This window comes from Trachypithecus francoisi, unplaced genomic scaffold (genome assembly GCF_009764315.1).
Source record: "Trachypithecus francoisi isolate TF-2019V2 unplaced genomic scaffold, Tfra_2.0 Contig01440, whole genome shotgun sequence".
Classification (NCBI taxonomy): Eukaryota; Metazoa; Chordata; class Mammalia; order Primates; family Cercopithecidae; genus Trachypithecus; species Trachypithecus francoisi.
Genome location: NW_022681431.1, coordinates 13,940,629 through 13,961,501, shown reverse-complemented (window position 1 = coordinate 13,961,501; position 20,873 = coordinate 13,940,629). Strand labels below are relative to the sequence as shown.

The window sequence follows — 20,873 nt, the reverse complement described above, 5'->3', positions numbered from 1 at the left end:
GTTTTTTATTAATCATATGCTATTTTATTTTATTTTATTTTTTTTTGAGACAAGGTCTCACGCTATCACCCAGGCTGGAGTGCAGTGGTACAATCACGGCTCACTGCAGCCTTAGCCTCTGGGGTTCAAGTGATTGTCCCACTTCAGCTTTCCCAGTTGGTGGAACTACAGGTGCCTGCCATCATGTCCAGCTATTTTTTTGTAGAGACAGAGTCTTCCTGTGTTGCTCAGGCAAGTCCCAAACTCCTGGTCTTATGGGATCCCCCTGCTTCAGCCTCCCAAACTGCTGAGCCACCTCGCCCAGCTTACTATACTCATTTTACTGAAAATAGTTAGAAGGTTTCCTTTTCTCTGGTCTTACGTAGATGACATTGAAATTACTTTCTTTAAGGAGATGTTGTAATTCCCTATGGAAACATTGGGGCCTGGTGCTTTTAGGAAGATTATCTCTGTTTCTATAGGATGTTATCTTTATTTCTTATTTTATGTTGTTTGTCCTCAGTTTTTTTCATGATTATATTACCTAATCATTTATTTTATTGACTCTTAAATTGAATTCCTGCTTCCTAGTTGTATTATTCCTAATTCTTGTTTTTTAACAGCCCCATTGAAATATAATTCACATACTATACAATTCATCCACTTAAAGTTCAATTTTTTTTTATATATTCAGAGTTACGTAACCATCACAGTCTAACTTTGGAACGCTTTTGTCACACTGCCCCCCACCCCCCAATGAAACCCTGTACTCGCTGCAGTCACCCTCATCCTTTCCTAGCTTCTTATATCTTTGATACTTATTTCATTCTTTATTAATTTGGGTATTTAAGAATTTTTCCCTGGTCAGATTTGGTTTTTGTACCATTTCTAGTTTGGGATTTTTTTTTTTAAGGTGTTCTCTGAGGCCTAACTTATGATTCCTTTTGGTGACTATTCCATATTTGAAAAGAAGGTGTAGTTTGTGTTCACAAAATCAGGTTTGATGTATCTATTGGAACCACCTTAATGTCATTTAAGTTTTCATGTAGTTGATTATTTTCCTCCCTTTACATGTCATGGATTTCAAGAGGTAAATTAATATCTCCTACTCCTGTTTCTTTCTTCTTGTATCTTCATTCCTTATAGTTGATGCACAGATATTCATAACTATCCCTGTTTATCACTATAAAGTGGTCATAATTTTGTCCTCAGTTCAATCTCAATACTAAGATCATGGTTTGGGTTTTTACTACTATTACTGTTGCTTAGTTGTATTCGCCTGATGAAATTTTAATTTTTGTTCAGTTAATTACCTTTATATATTTATATAATCTTCCTAATCCTTCTTTTCCTTAGTTTCTTTTAACGCCCAGCAAGGAACAGTAATGAAATTAGTATAATTCCTCTTCTTCCACCTTTACCTCTACTACCCATTTTTTAGGTGATCATATCCTTTTTTTTTTTTTTTTGATAGGTTCTCACTCTGTCACCCAGGCTGAAGTGCAGTGGCAGGATCCCAGCTCACTGCAACCTCTACCTCCTGGGTTCAAGCGATTCTTGTGCCTCAGCCTGAGTAGCTGGGATTACAGGCATGTACCACCATGCCCACCTTTCTTGTATTTTTAATAATAAAGACGGGGTCTCACTATGTTGGCCAGGCTGGTCTTAACTCCTGACCTCACGTGATACACCTACCTTGGCCTCCCCCAGTGTTGGGCTTACAGACATGAGCCACCATGCCCAGCTGATATCCCCACTTAATATTTACTTTTCTCATTTTAGATACAGTTGTACTTCTCTTAATTGATTGTGGCAATAGCTACTGGATACAAATACTATTTCTTGATTTATTAATTTTGATTATAAATAATTTTATTAATGATTAATTTTGATAATAAATAAGGTAATATACTTGCCCTACCAATTATTTATTTGTTTGTTTAGAGACAGAGTCTTGTTCTGTTGCCCAGGCTGGAGTGCAGTGGCATTCGAGACCAGCCTGGGCAACATGGTGAAACACCATCTCTACAAAAAATACAAAAGGGCGTGGTGGTGCACGTCTGTAGTCCCAGCTACCCGGGAGGCTGAGGTGGGAGGACCACCTGAGCTCAGGGTTTAAGGTGGCAGTGAACTGTGATCGCACCACTGCCTACTGCCCTTCAGCTTGGGTGATGGAGTAAGACTGTCTCAAAAATAAAATAAAATAAAATAAAAAGAAAATAAAAAGAAAAAAGAAAAACAGAAACAATGCTGTGCTCTGCAATATGTTTTACAATAATTATATTAAACTTTTGAGCATTGATTCCATAATACCACATCCAATTACAAGTAGTTTTGCCTGGTTTGGTCGTAATTTTAAAGCAAAAGAGGAGGCACAAACTCAAATGGTTACAGAAGGAAGGGGAGTTAGTGTAGTTGAGTGGAGGAGTGACTGTTGAGAGGCACTGTCATCCAATGACCAGATAAACTTGTGTACAAATAGGTCAGCACTTGGCTGCCAGTGGACAGAAAGAAGTAAGGATGAGAGGAGGGAAGAAGGGGAGAGGAGGAGGGAGAAGTTTCTATTTTCTAGGCTGGGCACAGTGGTGGCTCATGCCTCTAATCCCAGCATTTTGGGAGGTGGACACGGGAGGATCGCTTGAGCCCAGGAATTCAAGCTTAGCTTGGGCAACATCTCTACAAAAACTTTTTTAAAAAAAGTTAGCTGGGCATGGTAGCAGGTACCTGTAGTCCCAGCTACTTGGGAGGCTGAGATGAGAGGACTGGGCCCAAGAGGTTGAGGCTGCAGTGAGCCATGATCAGGCCACTGCATTACAGCCTGGGTGACAGAGTGAGACCCTGGCTCAAAAAGCAATTATCATTATTGTATTTTCTTAAACTCACAGGATTCCTAGTATGGCAGTCCAGCACATCCTAACCACTTTGCTCTGTGTTACTTAACAACTGTATTACCTGATCAGTGAACCTTTTTAGGCATTGGTAAGTTGTGTTGGGCAACAAAAGTTTGCTATAGATTTGGGCTAACAAATTAACATTTTCAAAGATACTGTTAAGAAAGCAAAATGGTGTTTGACAAACTCAAATTATGATGCTTCATTCTGTTAACTGCTGGGCAATCGATTTAGTGAATAGAGCAGAAATACATTTCAATTCTGAAGAGACAAATGTTGTTCTCCTTACAGAGTGACTCAGTGATGTGACCTTTGATAGAATGGTATTTAATAATTTGTCACTAGCAAATTCTACCAAACACTGAAGGAAGAAATTATACCAATTTTGTCCATATTCTTCAATAATACAGGAGAGGAAAATTCATTTTATGAGATCAGTGTTACACTAGACAGTGACATTAAAATATAAAAAAATTGTAGCTCAGTATCCTTCATGAACATGGATGCAAACTACTCAACAAAACACTTGCAAAATACAAAACTTAGCTGGGCGTACCCAGATGCCAACTGTGATGTCATTACTTATGTTGTACTACTTTATTGTATATTGTATGACTTTATTGTAGTACAATGTAAGTAATGACTTCACAGTTGGCATTTGTGTTCCTCTCCATCATTGATTTCTCAAATATTTACTCGAGGGTCATAGTGAACAGTGGTTTGGGGCACACAATATCCTGTATTTGGTCCCTGATTTTCTTTTTAATAATGAAGCTCTTCCAGTACAGAAAGACTCCCGTTTATACATTCTTAAAAACACCCCATCATTGCTGCTCAAAACTTAACGATCACCCCCTAGTGGTTTCTTAAAATATATTTCTTAAAATACATCTTTTATTTGTAGAGATGGGGTCTTGGTTTGTTGCCCAGGCTGGTCTCAAGTGATCCTCCCACCTCAGCCTCCCAAAGTGCTGGGATTACAGGCATGAGCCAATGCTCCCCACCATTGCCCTCTAGTGGGAAAGTCCTCGAAGAACTTGTTGCTATTCAGATTACAAAGGAGCATGAGTAGAACATTTGAAAAAACACTGAACATTGAAAAATATTAGCTTTTCCCCTTATGCCAGTTTGCCAAATTCCTTTTAGAGGAAACAGCTTTGTAGTGCCTTCTCTTTGATACACTGAGCTAGCAAGAGACTTATTAACATTAAGCCTGTCAAGTGGGTGTTTCTTCATTCTAATACAGAGGTAAGAGGTTCCAGTCTAATACCACTATGGAATAAAATGTTGAGACAATCTCAGTTACAAACAGTATCTTTGGCATCTGAGAACACCTCAAGACTGCAGAATCGCTAAGCATTTGATTAATACTAAATGAGTTGTAATGTTTTGACCTCATGCATAATTACAAAATGAAGCAGGGTCATTTTTCAAGGTTTTTTTGGGGGCAAGAGGAGGTGCGTCAAACCCCCTTTTTAACCACATGAAGACATACACGCAGAGCTTAAACTATCACCATCTGAACAGATACTAAAATACAGGTGCTCTCAAATGCACAAGTAAACTGACTTGATTCCTGACTATGCTGCGTATGCCTATCTATCTTTTCCATCTTTTGGGCCGGGGGGAGACGGGTTTGTTCTTCTGGAAGTGCACAATACTATCTACATTTGAATTTATGTGTGGTAAAGATGCTCAAGCAATATTCCCTTAGAAGGGTTTAAATATCACTAAAAATTCTTTAACAGTACTGCATAGCTTTCCTATGTGCAACTTCTTAATTAGCACCTTACTCAAAAAATAGTCACACATTGAATCAAAGAAGCTGCTTTCCTATCTCTGGCTTGCTGTAGACATTCCTCTAACCAGAGTAACTCACATTTAAGGTTTTAAAATTCTCTTCATTTTGAAAGGAAAGGAGTGCATGGATGCATTTTTGAGACGGTGTCCTGTTGTGTCGCCCAGGCTGGAGTGCAGTCACGCAATCCCGGCTCACTGCAACCTCTGCCTCCCGGGTTCAAGCCAATTCTCCTGCCTCACCTTCCGGAGTAGCTGGGATTAGACACGTGCTACCATCCGGCTGATTTTTATAGTTTTAGTATTGACAGGGTTTCACCATGTTGGCCAGGCTGGTCTTGAACTCCTGACCTCAGGTGATTCACCCACCTTGGCCTCCCAGTGTTGGGATTACAGGTGTGAGCCACCACGCCAGACTGGACGCTTTTTTTTTTTTTTAAATCCCGAGACGGAGGGCTGCACAGAAGCTTACCATCCACCAGTGAATGGTTGCATAAACATGTATTTAGACAGGTTTATAATTCTTCTTATTGCCCAGCCACTAAGTAAAGATCAAAAGAGGTTAATAGAATGAAAGTCCTTTTCCTACCACAATCTCTCCTAAAAGGTTAAGAGATGGAGTATGTGCATGTATATTAGTGGCAAGAGAATAGGAAATACAAGCAACTTGACAAGACTAAGTTTATTCTAAGTATAATTTTTATTAATAAAAAGATTAACCATGGCCATGTAAAATGAGTGGCTGGGCTTAGAGTTTGCTACACCAATGAGATTAAAAAATTAATACTTGAGAATGTTAACAATAATTTATAATAGCATTCCTTGATAGAGGCATTTTAATTTTAGCAATTATTTCTCTTAAATATATAAACTAATCCTTAGTGTCATGGAGGAGAATCATCATAGCTACTGATCAATCAAAAAAGAATTTCTGAGAGCTGTTTAGTGGTGTTATCTCAAGACATACAACCAAACTATAGGAAAATCTCCCAAAAAAGATCTGGAAAACTGTCCAGTCACAACACAGGAAGTATATCACTGTTGGACACTTGTGGCAGGGGACTATCCCACTTGCAAGTCAAGTGTGAAGAATAAATAACACAAATTAAGAATGTACCCAAGATCCCCCAAAAAATTAGTAAAAGTGCCATTAAGAATTATCAGACATAGAATGTGTTCAAATACAAATTTGTTAAATCCAAGAGATACAGTAATTTTATTACACAAAATTTCTCCTGTGTGCTAAAAATGCTAACTTACAAGACATAATATTTGTAATAGAGGGAATCACGGTCGGCTCGTTGAATTCTTTTTCATTATTGAAGAATAGAACAATAGGTAGTGGACATAGAAGCACTCAGAGTCCTCTGAAATTCAAGGTTGTTACATTACGTTCAACCAAAATAAAACTACCATTCTCTAATAATATAAATGCCTGTTCATTTCACCTTTCAAAAATAAAGTCCATTTCTTCTCCATTAAAGCTTCTGCAAGACTGACAAAGGTACATTCTACCTATTAAAAATAGGAGCACTCTTCATCTTTGGATAATGTATCACTGCTTAGGGAAAATGTACTCATATACAGATTTTTGAGGCAGCTGTTGGAGTTCATTAAGCACTTTTTGAATGCTGTACCTTTAAAAATTTGTCTTTAATATAGCTTTGGAAAACCAAAAATAGAAGAAAAATATCTATGGTAAAGTATATTTCATTCTGATTTGATAGCAGTAAAATACAAAAAAAGTATTTAGTGCATTGTCGTCACTTGATGTTTGTTTTCTGCTATTTTATGACTGAATGACAAAAAAAGTTCTAACTTGTTAAAAATGTTGTATAAGTCTTTGACTAGTAAGGCAAAAATGAAATTAAGCACTGTAAAAAGTAGAAATTAAGTTCTACAAATTTGGTTCCCATTTACAACAATTTCATTAACAGATAATGAGTTAAATAGAGATACAACGTATCCAATACCCTCATGATGACGGTAAAAAGAAAAAAAACAACTAGTAGCATTTATAGATTGTGAAATCCTTAATAAAACCAATATATATTCAAAATATGTTCATAGAGAACCAATACCTCTCCTCCTGCATGTAAAAGAACACTTGTTAAAAATAATTAACAAAAATACCAATAAAACAATGAAAACCCATTTTGTTTCACTGTGCCCAAAGGTATGACACAAAATATTGGCTACAAGAGGTAGGTTAAAAAGAAAAAGAAAACCAGATTCTCCATTCTTTGTCACTTTTATTCAGTAGTAGGTTTTTTTTTTCCTTATTTTCAGTGCCAGACACGGCGAGGAGTGATTACAGCCAACTGTTATTAAAACATTTGTTCGCAACATATACCCCCTTTATACCACTGACCCCAAACTGACTCATTTTGTGTGCTTTCATTCTTTCTTTTTTTAATATACCACCACCAAGACCGGGTGGAGGGGGCAAGGGTAAGAGAGATGAAGGGGAGGAGTCCAGGAGGCCAGAAGAGGAGGAATGCTACAAGCCACAGTAAGAATGAGCTGTATTTAATTTAAAAAAAGGGGGAAGGGGTGTACCCCACAAATGATACAGTAATGAGGATACACAATTAAATCCCATAGCATGACTGAAGGCTTTCACTGTGTTTGACGTCATCACAATGGAAGGCATAAAAAGTGGAGTAAATCAATGTTGATACAGTCCAATCTAGTCCATTAGGCAAGATGGTGCAAGAAGTCATTTAAATTAAAAGTGCCCTACCCTTACCTAAATGGCTAGCAGACATGGAGAACACCACAGTGATGAATCCACAGAGCTTTCTCCATGTAGCTATAACAATGTGTTGTCGAATGGCACACTGTCAAACACTGGAAAGGGGCGCCACAATGGACCTCTCTCTTTTATAGGAACGAATGCTAGATTCAACTATCTCAACTAAGCAGGAAGTGGGTTCTTCTGCTAGGAATGCCAACCCTAATTCACTTTGTCTTGAAATATATACAGATTGTTTGTAGTAGCTACGGCAATGATATTTTCCTTGGGGTGCCAGGCTGTGTGAAGGATTTTCTTATTGAAGTCTAGGCTGTCAACACTTATTTCATCTTTCTTTCGCTTGCCACTTGCACAGACTTTGCGAGGCTTCAGAACCGTGCGAGGCTTATTGTTTTCCCGCGATGCTTCTAGGGTGATGTCTCGCTTTGTGTTTCTGTCAAACATTCTGAAGAAATTATTGTAAGATCCAGTCATGACAACACTGTGAAAATAGACAGTACACTCAGTCAAACAAGCAGAACAAGAAATTGTTTTTAAGTAAAATTATTCAGTGATTAAACCACAGGAAACAGCTACTTCAAGCAGATTTAAACTAAGGGACAGGGCTGTTGACATCAACTCAATCACTAGAATAAACCAGAAATATGGTACTAATTAACTGAGTTTTCTGCTGCTTATTCCTTTTCATGGCTACCAAAACTATCACCAAAGTTGACAGCATCCTCAAGTAAAACTTCTTAGTAGTGCAGAATTATCTTGGTTGAATAGTTTTGCGACTACAGGTTATGTGATCAACCAGGCCAGGCAGCTTCTCAAAGGAGCAACTATCTGTGGAACTCACAGGTTCTAAAATGAAAGAACCCCGCATGAAGTAGTTGTAGCTGTTCACAAGAAACCAATGCTTTATCTTATGATTTACATTTTTTGGGTCAGGCACGGTGGCTCATGCCTGTAATCCCAGCACTTTGGGAGGCCGAGGTGGGTGGATCACGAGGTCAGGAGATTTGGGACCATCCTGGCTAACAGTGAAACCCTGCCTCTACTAAAAATACAAAAAAAGTAGCTGGGCGTGGTGGCGGGTGCCTATAGTCCCAGCTATTCGGGAGGCTGAGGCAGGAGAATGGTGTGAACCCGGAAGGCAGAGCTTGCAGTGAGCCGAGATCGCACCACTGCACTCCAGCCTGGGCGACAGAGCGAGACTCCGTCTCAAAACAAGACGACGACGACAAAAAAATATAAAAATTAGCTGGGCGTGGTGGCACGTGCCTGTAGTCCCAGCTACTCAGGAGGCTGAGGCCAGAGAATCGCTTGAACCTGGGAGGCGGAGATGCAGTGAGCCAAGATCGCACCACTGCACTCCAGCCTGGGTGAGAGTGAGACACTGTCTCATAAATGAATAAACAAACAATTATCTTCTCAGGGTGTTGGCTGGTTCAGATAATCACATTTAATAAATGCTTATAATCTGCTCCTGAGAAGTGGTACATAATATATGTGTGTGTGTGTATATATGTATTTTTTTGAGACAGGGTTTCACTCTGTCACCCAGGTTGGAATGTGGTGGCACAATCACAGCTCACCACAACCGCAACCTAGACCTCCTGGGTTCAAGTAGTCCTTGCACTTCAGTCTCCTGAGTAGCTGTGACTACAGGCACACGCTACCATGTCCAGATAATTTTTAAATATTTTGTAGAGATAGGGTCTTGCTACATTGCCCAGGCTGTAATATTTTATTAACAGAACATCATTTTACTTTTACCACTAAAAACATTTTAAGTAAGTATTTGTAAAAGTATCAGTTTAAAGGGGTGGCAAAACTTTTAAGCTGCCCAAGACACTTCCCTGTCAGTTCTATTTGCCACCCATTACTGCTCGACATTTATTAAGTATCCTCACAAACAAAACTTCCTAAGTTTGAAGCTCTTAATAATTTGGAAAGGGTCTGCTACCACTGCTTATCACATGGTTCAAATTATTATTGTAAATAAGGATTACAGGATACTGGGGAATTGTTCAAAGTAATACTTACAGACAAAGGTCACCTACTGAGTACAAATGATTATCTATTTAGTAATGTCAATTCCCAAAGAACACTTGACAACAACTTTAATCAAACTCAAGGTAATGCATGCCCCTGAAGATAAAACTGTATTTCTTTAAAAATGGCTCATGTAATTTACATTGACATCCCCATATCATCTGAGTTTGTGTGTTTTAATGGATTAGGACATTCAGTCTGTGGCTATTTGAAACTTTAAAAAGGTATCATTAGGTCAGCATTTCTGTGGTATTCCTGCCAAAAATGTATAGCTTGAATCTAATAACGAGGAAACATTCTATAAAATAATTGGCCTGTGTTCTTCAAAATGCCAAGGTCACGAAAGACAAGGAGAGACTGAGGAACTGTTTCAGAATAAAGGAGCCTAACAAGAGATGACAACTAAATGTTGGATACTGAACCAGACTGACCCTGTTCAGTGCCATAAAGGACACAGTTACAGTAACTGGTGAGTTTTAGTGGGTCTGTGGATTAGATGGCAGTACTGCATCGCTGTGAATGTTGCTTTGGATGCTGCACTATGTTGGAAAGTGTTTTTGTCAGGAAATACTCATTCAAGAATTTAGGGTTATGGGCATCACATCTAGAGTAAATGGGCTAAATTCCCATGTGGCACACAAGTTGTGTGTGTGAGCACGTGCGCATGTACCTATGTGGACAAATATAGCTATAAACAAACAGAGGATAGACCACGTGATACAGCAAACAGCAACAGGGGAACTTGGGTCAAGGCTGGCCAAGAGTTCTTTGTGTTATTCTAACAAATTTTCTCTAAGTTTGAATAATTAAAAAAAATTTTAATATTAAGAAAAACAAATAGTTTCTTTCTGATAATATAACATACAACTGCTAATTATCTGCTTAAACAATACAAGGAAGAACTAGTTGTGGCTGTGCGCCACACCCTAGTTCAGTATCTCTTTACTCTTCAAATTTGTTAATCTTTTTTTTTCTTCTTCCTTTTCCTTCTTTCTTCTTCTTCTTCCCTTTCCTTCTTTCTTGATGTCTCAGGTTTAGTAGTGGCACTCAAAGGCAATGTTTGCTACCAATAGAGCTCTACTAGTTTACTAGTAGTAATAGTTTACTAGTCCTCTCATCATGTCAAAAATCAGGTAATTTTAAAAGCCAGATGAAAGAAGACATTCTGTAAGTTCTATTATCCTTTGTAACACGTAACACCAAGAAATCAGAATCATATTAAGCTCTGTGATAAAACTGTTAAAGTATCTCTAATTACTGTAAATGTCGGTTTAATTCCAAAAATTATGTTTTACTACTTTCTGTTCTACTGGAACATAGTGGCAAATAAACAGACAACTAAAAGACTCAAAGACTGACTTTATCTTTAAATAACGGTAACATTTTACTAAAAATGAATACTAAAAAGGAATTACATTACAGCAAAACTGGAAATTACAAAAAGCAAACGATAACTACTCCTAATATTTTAACCATATATATTATGGTTAACATCATACATAAGATACATATGAAAGACCACTTCTATCAGGTATTAATGTAGCATCTGGAAAACCTGGTGTCTCTAACAATTCAAATTAATTATCTGCCGCCTGAATGTTTCTAAAACAGTTTAATGGTAGAATAATAACCAAGCTGAAGCTTCACTGTTTTAATGGTTAGCATGTCAGAAATGTGATCTGGTTCATAAAAGAAAATTCTAGACATTTAAATAATTTAGATTACCTAGAATTTGTGTACTTTTAAATTTACTAGTGAAATACAATGCTTAATTTTTAATTTTTATCTGCCAGTACGGCCGTGCTATATCTAAGATTAGTAAATTTATTTCAAGGAATCCCTAGAGACAAATGAAGTTAGGACCTGGAATGAAATAGTTAAGTTTCTTTTCTTTATAAAATTCCTATTTGAGAGGTTTGACTTAAAATCAATTACCTGTCAGATCCATTCCAACAACATTCAAATTTGTCAAATATGCAGTCATTTTCATACAGTGAACAGAGTTTACTTCTGAGGTATTCATGTACCTGGGGAAAAAATACAAATATACTGCACTGAAATTAGGAAAATGATTTAACAAGTCCGTATTTTTAAAAAGAAAAAAAGGGCATATACAGACACACAAACAAACCTTTTAAACCTATTAATCTCAATCTTCTCAGTAACAATAAAGGCATTTTGTCCTTTTACAAAACACACAAGCCCTTCAGGGAGGCACATTTTCCTACTGGTATGACAAAGGAAAACTCCATTCTGGGCATGGCACACATAACTTTTATAAGCCTGAATAAAACATTCAGGCCAAAAACACTTGAAAATGGCACAGTTAAGAGACTAATAAAAGAACATTACAGCAATATCTGAGTATCACTATTCTTGGCTTTCAGTCCATTAACTACTGATAACAACACTGAAACTGTGCCTATTTCTTTCTTAAATACCATTTTCTGGGCATAAATTTGACTGAAGCCTGTATTTCCAATTATAAATGCACATACATGTATGCATAGTGTAACCATGCCTTGGTTTGGTGATAAATTATATAGTTATCTTGGGCATATATTATTAAAAATTTGATAGTATCATATATTACTTATACAATGTCAAAAGCAAACAAAGCTGTGCCTCTGTTTTTTGAATTATACAATTCTGTATTTACTAATGTCAAAAAAGGATAAACTAGAAATAAATCTCATATTTAAAAAGTAGCCTGAGAAATATGACATATTTCAACATTAATATTAATTACAAAGAAAAGTTCCAAAGTATTTGTTGTAACTCAAAGGAAAAAAGAAGTGTCTATATTTCACCATCTCTTGTTAAGGAGCTACTTAAGGAGAAATGACAGAAATGAGTAGGTACCTTCTAAATGCTTAGAATTCTCTATTCTATATGAAACAATCTAAACTTATTTCAGTGTCCATTTTAACTTTAAATACAGAGGAATGATTCAGGCCATGTCTCTGTGACATAAAGTGAAAATCTGTAATACAGAGGAATAGCAACTCATGTGGGGTCAGGACCAAAACTGAGCATGTAACACAAAAAGATCAGTAAGAAAAAAATACCCTTCAATCACACAAAACTTGGGAAGACGCTGGTACAAATTCAATAAAAATAGTTTTATCTATGTAAGATACGTTTGCCTATAATGTGACTACTTTTAATCACTCCAATTGATTATCGGTAGAAAAGTAGCAAATCAGGTAAAATTAGGTAGATCATAATTTAGCAACATTTTAGAATGCATGTTACAGGGTTTCTCACTATACATCAGTATGAAGCTAAGGTTCAAATCAATTCTTCTCAATGGGAATGAAATGGTGGTGAGGGTAACTAGATGTATCAATCTTGGCAGTTACACAAACATAAGTCTTTTTTCAGTATACATGAGGGATCGGTTCCAGAAACCCCAGGGACGCCCAAATCTGCAGTTAGCCCTGCGGAACCCACACATGAAGTTTTGGCTCTCCATATATTTGAGGGGTTTGCATCCCTCAAATACTGTATTTTCAAATGTGCACTGGTTGAAAAAAACAAAAAAATCTGTATGAGTGAACCCATGCAGTTCAAATCTGTGTTGCTCAATAGTGAACTACATTTTGAAAAGCAAAGCAGTATTTTGTCTTTTTGGCTTTTGTTTCAGTGCAGTATTTATTTTGAAATTTCACATATCAAGAACAATCTTGGTTTGTTTGTCAGAGGATTTAAAAGTTTGAGAAACATACTTCCAAGTCTATTGAGAATATATAACATAAAGTATATGTATAAAATAGAGTTAAGTGATTTCAACACTGCAGTCTAGGGCCTAGTACAGGTTTGTGCTGGCCCTCACCCTGTTCCAGACTGTGTACTTCATTCTCTTTTGTTTGATGCAGTGGATACAGATAAATAGTAGTGGCTGGCTGATAAGAGAATCAAGAACTGATATCCAACAACGGATAGGCAACTCCTAAAGCCATCTGCTAAGGCTTTCAAGCCCTTCTCCTTTAGCTGAAGACAACAGTTATCTGCCAAAAGGCAGAACACCAGTCCATTTGACTTGGCACACCAAGTTTAATCTCTAGTTGAACTACTCCCACAACCTGAGCAGATGCACCTCTACAAGGACTGGCCATTTTCCCCAATCCTCTTCCTGCCCAGACCTTAATGAGGGGTGCTCTTCCTTCCTCACTTTAAATGTACATAGCGGCAGGAGAAAAAAAATGTCAATACTGAATCAAATGGGTAAATCACACTTTAACTGCAAACTCAAGAGAAGACACAACCTATGTAAGTATACATACATTTAATATAAGGAAAAGCAACATACTCATAGATCTCTGAGGGAAAAGGCCTAATGGTGAACCAACACCATACAGGGATTAAAACCTAGTAACAAAATCCTTCTCTATAAACACTTCAAAGTAAACAGGGTATATGCTCATTGAAAGAAAAAACTGCAAATACCTGGTATGTTTCCACAGGCCTGTTTTCCATATTTAAGTCCCAAATTTTGACTGACAAATAGTCTCTAGTCATCATATATCGACCACTATGGCTGAATTTTACATCCGAAATAGAGGAGATGATTTCGGAAAAAAATGACCTGTTACTGGGATCTTCAGGTTCTTCAAACACTAAAAACAAAACAAAACAACACAAAAAGGGCAAGGTACAATATTCTGGCTTGGACAAAGCATTTCCTAAACAACCATTCACAAACTCCCTACAAGTGAGGTAAAATACCAGGCTAATAAAGAACTGAAAAACATCTCTCTGGCTAGTTTTCTCCTGAAAGCTTCTTAGGATAATTGAATATTGAAGTTGAAGATGTATAAGTATTCAGTATACTTCCAGTCATGACTAATTTAGAACCAGACTCACCTGGGACTTCTGACTTCAGTGCACCAGGTTTATTGGTATATTCCTGCAATATGCCTCACTCACTGCCTATATTCACCATGAGAAACACACCATCCTCGCCCATCCCGAATTCATACCAGGATTTTATTTTCTAGTAGCCAGGTAAAATTACTTTGGTAACAGGCATGTATCAATTTTCATGAGTTAATATTCAACAAGACAAGAATACTGTATCCTGAAGTTTTTAAACCAAAGTTGTTTTTGTTTTCTTAAGCCAAGGAAACCTGTTCTCAGAAGAAATCTTCCTAGAAAGCTCAAAATAGGAAGAGAGGATGGGAAAGAAAGGAGCAGCTCTACTTGAATACAAGGTTAGAGAGCCCAACCACAAGTTACCAAACAACAGCAGCATTCCACGAGAAATACATTCCTTGTCTATATTATCAACAGACATGCCCCCCAAGAGAGCTTGACTATACATGCTTCCAGGGAATAACCTGGAAGGCCTCATGAGGAGGTAGACAGATTACCAAGGGTACAAGTGGCTCTGGACACACAGGTTTAAGACTTGTAAACCTCTGTAATTGTACTTATCATATCTGAGGCTTATTTCAGACAAACGGAATATGTAATCATTTTAAGAAAAGATACAATAAACTTACATTTAGAATGTCTATCACAGAGGGCAGATGCCCTCATGTCACATAGCCGAATAGTTCCTTTACTGCTGCTGTATACAAATGTGTTACAGCTGTTTGGATGAAATTCTGCTGCTGTAATCACCTCTGTCAGCTCTTCCATATTGGCAGGCTTGATATCCACAATGTCTAGATAACATTTTATTAAGGAATTTCCACTTAGAAAAAAGGGCAAATATAATTCTACATTTCTCAAACCTAAAACTCATTCACGGACCTAAGCAAAAGTATTAATTCTGAATTGTACTCCACTGTTTTTATGAGTATAAATTCCAAAGGTATTAAAACTTTTTTTTTAGACGGAGTATCATTCTGTCACCCAGGGTGGAGTACAGTGGCACAATCTCAGCTCACTGCAGCCTCCGACTCCCAGGTTCAAGTGACTCTCCTGCATCAGCCTCACGAGAAACTGGGATTACAGGCGCACACCACCACAACCGGCTAGTTTTTTATTTTTTTTTTCTATTTTTGGTAGAGACGGGGTTTCACTATATTGACCAGGCTGGTCTCGAACTGCTGACCTCATGATCCACCAGCCTCGCCTCGGCCTCCCAAAGTGCTGGGATTACAGGCGTGAGTCACTGTGCCCGGCCTCAATAAAGTATTTTTATTGACCCAATCATGCATCACGACTTGAGTGAATTTCTTTTTCTAATCTTAATGAGACTCTCTCTCTCTCTATATATATATATTATTTTTTGAGACAGAGTTTCATTCTTGTTGCCCAGGCTGGAGTGCAATGGCACAATCTCAGCTCACTGCAACCTCTGTCTCCGAGGTTGAAGCAATTCTCCTAACTCAGCTGAGATTACAGGCACGTGCCACCATGCCCAGCTAATGTTTTGTATTTTTAGTAGAGATGGGGTTTCACCATGTTGGCCAGGCTGGTTTTGAACTACTGACCTTAGGTGATCCACCTGCCTTGACCTCCCAAAGTGTTGGGATTACAGGCTGAGTCACCGCGGCTGGCCAAGACTATTTTTACAATAAAAAATTCAAACACAATACTCCACAAATTTGATTAGAAGAAAAAAAAAATTTTTAGAGACAGGGTGTTGCTCTGTCATCCAAGCGGGAGTGTAGAAGCATGATCAAGCTCACTGTAACCTTGAACTCCTGGCCTCAAGTGATCTTCCCACCTCAGCCTCCCAAACTGCTGGGATTACAGGCATGAGCTACCATCCACAGACCTCACAAATTTGATTTTTAAAACAAAAAACTGTATTATAAAAAAAATTCCTATTTCCATAGATACAAGACAAATTCCTTAAAATTCCATGACTCCAATTTTAAAATAATACATTATGCCCTTTATGTTTAGCAAATAACTTTTTCCAGTATTTCACTACTCATATACAAAGAAACAATAAGCTGCCATACATATATGTATAGAGACTATAAAAAGGAATGAAATTCATTAAGGAGAGATGAAATAAATCCAATATGGGCACAACATGCCTTCTTCACCAAACACCAAAGAAAACCAAATGGATACTAAAACTCCTGTCTGTAATTTCCAGATGCCAAAGATTAATCCGCAAATCATCTGCAGATAAATATGTTTCATAATCACTATTAATAGAAATGGAGTTGATGTGATATGTATGAGCATTGGCAAATATTCTTCGTGGACTGGCCTCAACCATTAGATCCATAGGCCTAAAGACTGGCACCTGTCAATAAGACACATGAAAAAAAGAAGTTACAAAAGGTTCAGTTTCAAATAGCAATTAAGATTCAGAAAACTTCATTATTTTAGTTTTTGAGAACATAAAATAGAACAATATTACACAGATTTAGTTTTAAAAAGCAACTGATGTTGATCCTTTCAAATGCTGAAGAAAAATGAACAATGTAGATAATATATCTTCTTTTACTGGCAGCAATACTATTAGAATTTGCAGTTCTTAGTTCCGATATTTTGCTTGAAAGACATGCCAAGTTAATAAATGTTTATGGTTCAAGTTAAAGAGGCTAAAAAAAAATTAACCCATAACATCTAACTTTGGGTATTTTTTAGCTACAATTAGAAGATTTGATCTATATCTACTTTTTTGATTTCCAAAGAAAATTTATCTTGAAACTTGACCTTGTAGTAGCTAACATGACAAACCAGAGATGAAGTCTGATGGCGTGAAACACTGTCTTGTGTTTGAGTCCTGCTTCTGTCCCTGGCCAAAGTGAGACCTGTATGTAGGTCAGTTTCTATGTTTAAATGAGTTACTCAATATTCTACCTGATTACAGAATTATTGGGAAAGGGGAGACAGACTATAATTATTCCTATTCAAGCTCTGCTCAGGATTTGGTCTATATAATATGAATACAAACACTATCTGTGACATTTTATTCTTATGTACTTACTCGTAGTGTAGTAACTGTAGTAGGATCTCTATACCTTCCATCTTCCTCTTTCAGGTTATACCCTTCTGGTCTTTTGTCCCTTTCACTGATTTTCCATAATTTTATTGTTTTATCTGGGAAGAAAATAAAGCAAGTCCTTAAAATAAAAGAGTAGTACTGAAGGAGAAAAACATTTTAAGGCATTTAAAATATGCTATTTCACATTTCACCTAAAAGGATTCCATGGAAAAAAAAAACAAAAACCCTAAGCTGACTTACTAAAAAATGTCCTATTATCAGCTGAATACCACACACACATAGAAATAAAGTACAAAGATCACAAATTTATACATTAGTGGCACTCATATAAATTCCATGTGATAGTCAAATCAAGTCAGACAGGTCTCTATCCCTATCCCTTAGAAGTAATTAAAGCTAGAGGGAAAAACTTGATATGCACGTGTAGTATATGCAAACACATGTATGTCTGTACATACATGTACACATATACTCCATATATGCTCAGTATCGAATTTCATATGAGGGTTCAGAAGTAGGAAACAGGGCCTGAAGAAAACTGATTAAAAGCATACATCCCCAAGTCCTTCAAGAAGAAACCAAATTCCTAGGTATCAAGGATATATAAAATGGCATCTGTTTAAAAACAAACTTTTGTTTTACAATTAAGTTCAGATTTACAGAAAAGTTACAAGAACTGTAGTGTTCCATATATCCTTTACCCAGTTTCTTCTGTCAACATCTTACGCAACCGTGGTACGTGTGTCAAAACTAAGACATCGACTTTGTCTATTACTATTAACTCAACTACAGACTTCATTTGGAGATTTAACCAGGTTTTCCACTAACATTCCCTTTCTGTTCCAGAATTGAAACAACACTGCATTCAGTCATCAAGTTTCCTTAGTCTCTCTGCCTTTAAGTTTCTCAGGCTCTCCTTATTTTTCTTGATCTTGACAGTTTTGAGTATTGGCGGTGAGGTACTTTCTAGAAAGCATATCCCTCAACTGGATTTGCCTGCTGTTTCCTCATAATCAGACTGGGACCATGGGTTTTCAGGAAAACAACAGAGAGGTGAAGCGACTTCTCACAGCACTGTTCAAGGGCATACAGCAGTATCAACATGACTTACAGCTGGTGGTGTTAACTTTGGTCATTTGGTTAAGACAATGTTTGCCAGGCTTCTCCACTATACAATGACTCTTTCACCCTTGCCATATTCTATTCTTTAGAAGTGAGTCACTAAATCCATCCTGTACTTAAAGGGAGAAGTAAGTTATACTCCCTGTAGGGAAGAGTATGTATCCACGTCTTATTTAGAAGTCTCCTGCAGGAAGCATCCCTTCTCTCCATTTATCCATTCAATTGTTTATTTGTATCACTATAAGCTCATGTACGTTGATTTAAAACTGTTATAATCGTAAAAGAACATTCTTATAGGAAAGCATCATATTCCTAATGACCTTTAATAAGCAAAATGGTATAAAAAATTGTTTAAAACAGTATATAAAGCCATTTTATAAAAACAGTTAAAAACAATTCAGAGAGATGCCAGTGACTCTAGCCTGGTAGTCTCTGTATCGTAGAGAAGAATGACAGTTGCCCCTAAGGATGCCCTTCTCAATGTTGAAGTGTAAACAGAGAAAAGCTGCTAATAATCTGTAATCTACTATTTCTTCTAAGCCCTATGTGATCTTGCTTATAATTTTCTTGTACTTCAGTCATACATGTTCTATGTGTTAGTTTATATATGTATACAATTTATAGATAGATATGAGCCTAGCCTAAATCTGTATTTTGAGAAGTATTTGTTCTAAATACTTGCAAAGTATTTGTGATGAGGATGACAACACCCCCACCCCCTCGTCCAGTTGTCTTGTGGCCTGTTTAAATCCATCCTCCTTATTAAAGATCCAAATAAAGAAACCACAATGTACTTATGAAACTTTCAGATGAGATGAAATTAGTTTGTGGTACCTAATATTGTTTACAGGAAGAAAGCTCTTTAAAAAATATTTTTTCCATTAACACAAACACAGGACACATAACGAATTAGGATACATTTTTCAGTACAGGGGGGACAAGGCAGGCAGGAAATAAATTAGTATGTTAATAAATATGACATAAATTTTAAATCAGAATCCTAAGGCTGGGCATGGTGGCTCACGCCTGTATTCCCAGCATGTCGGGAGGCCGAGGCGGGCGGATTACGAGGTCAGGAGATCAAGACCATCCTGGTTACCACGGTGAAACCCCATCTCTATTAAAAATACAAAAAAATTAGCCGGGCGCGGTGGTGGGCGCCTGTAGTCCCAGCTACTCGGGAGACTGAAGCAGAATGGCGTGAACCCGGGAGGCGGAGCTTGCAGTGAGCCGAGATAGCGCCACTGCACTCCAGCCTGGGCAACAGAGCAAGACTCCGTCTCAAAAAAAAAAATCGGAATCCTTATGTTCTATAGCAGTGATGTTTTATTGGCTCGTAAGACAAGGTATGTGAGAATAATCAAACTCCATAAAACTGTATGTAAGATTATGTAAAAACACAGTTTTCAGTGGAGGGGTTATTAGATTCTCAAGATCTGTTCCTTCCAAAACGACCACTCTGTGGTGTTCCCCTGAATTATCAACAATAATAACTAAAGGCATTGGAGAAGCTGCAGAAGAAGAGAGTTCCTCTCACCACAAGCAGAGGGTATGAGCAGGGAAAACCATGCTGCCGTTTCCTTTGTGAGAATGCAGCTTTATGTAAGACCCTAAAAACTTCTTATCAAGCAGTTAAGACACATCCTATTTATGAGTGTACTTTATATATGAAAGACTCATGGTCAACAGGTCAGTTTCATGTTTTCTGCCATGTAGGGGAATTAATGAGAATTCAGAGAGGCAAAAGAAGATTAAAGAGAAAGAGAAAACGCTTGAAGGAACATTAAATTAACTCAAGTTATAAGGTGACTATGAGGTCCTTTAAGTAAAAATGATCTGGGAAACCCAGTTCATATAATGATCATGGAAAGCCAATGCAAAGATTTTTATAAGATTAATTTTGGTTAATCAAACCTGGAAAGTTTGGTACTATTTTCCACCTTTCTCCCACAGTCATAGTTTTTATACAGACCCCATTACATTGGTGGCGGGGGGGGGGGGGGGGTGCGCGGGGCAGAGGGTGGTGGTGGTACTATGCTTACAGAAAAAACTCACAGAGAAAAATACACAAAATATAAAAGATATCACTCAGAATCAACAGACGTTGACATTTTTCTCTAAATTTCCTTCTAGTTTTTCAAATAAAGTCCTACTCCTCCCGTCCTTTTCCCATCATACCCAGACACAACAGTTCCTATGACTGTCATAATCTGCTCTATCCTTTCCACATTGGACCCTATTATTAAGCACTATTTTTAGCATTAAAAAATGCAGCCCCCAGTTAGTTGTATTTTACTTAGTGTTAAGAAACAAAAGACAAAAATCTACAACGCATTCTCTAATGTCTTTAAATAAGATTTAATCCACA

At 37.3% G+C, this 20,873-nt stretch overlaps 1 protein-coding gene across 2 annotated transcripts in view; it reads right to left on the bottom strand.

Annotated features, from left to right (window-relative positions):
* Nucleotides 1–6,899: 6,899 nt before the first annotated feature.
* The window catches only part of PPP2R2A (protein phosphatase 2 regulatory subunit Balpha), an 82,301-nt gene continuing 68,327 nt past the window's right edge, over nt 6,900–20,873 (bottom strand). For both annotated transcript variants that reach the window (XM_033229153.1, XM_033229164.1), the window contains 6 exons: nt 17,366–17,478; nt 16,498–16,675; nt 14,967–15,131; nt 13,912–14,081; nt 11,398–11,489; nt 6,900–7,903 (listed from right to left, as the gene is read on the bottom strand). In XM_033229153.1, coding sequence (XP_033085044.1) covers nt 7,624–7,903; nt 11,398–11,489; nt 13,912–14,081; nt 14,967–15,131; nt 16,498–16,675; nt 17,366–17,478 — 998 coding nt within the window. In that variant the 3' untranslated portion in view covers nt 6,900–7,623. The remainder of the gene's footprint in view (nt 7,904–11,397; nt 11,490–13,911; nt 14,082–14,966; nt 15,132–16,497; nt 16,676–17,365; nt 17,479–20,873) is intronic.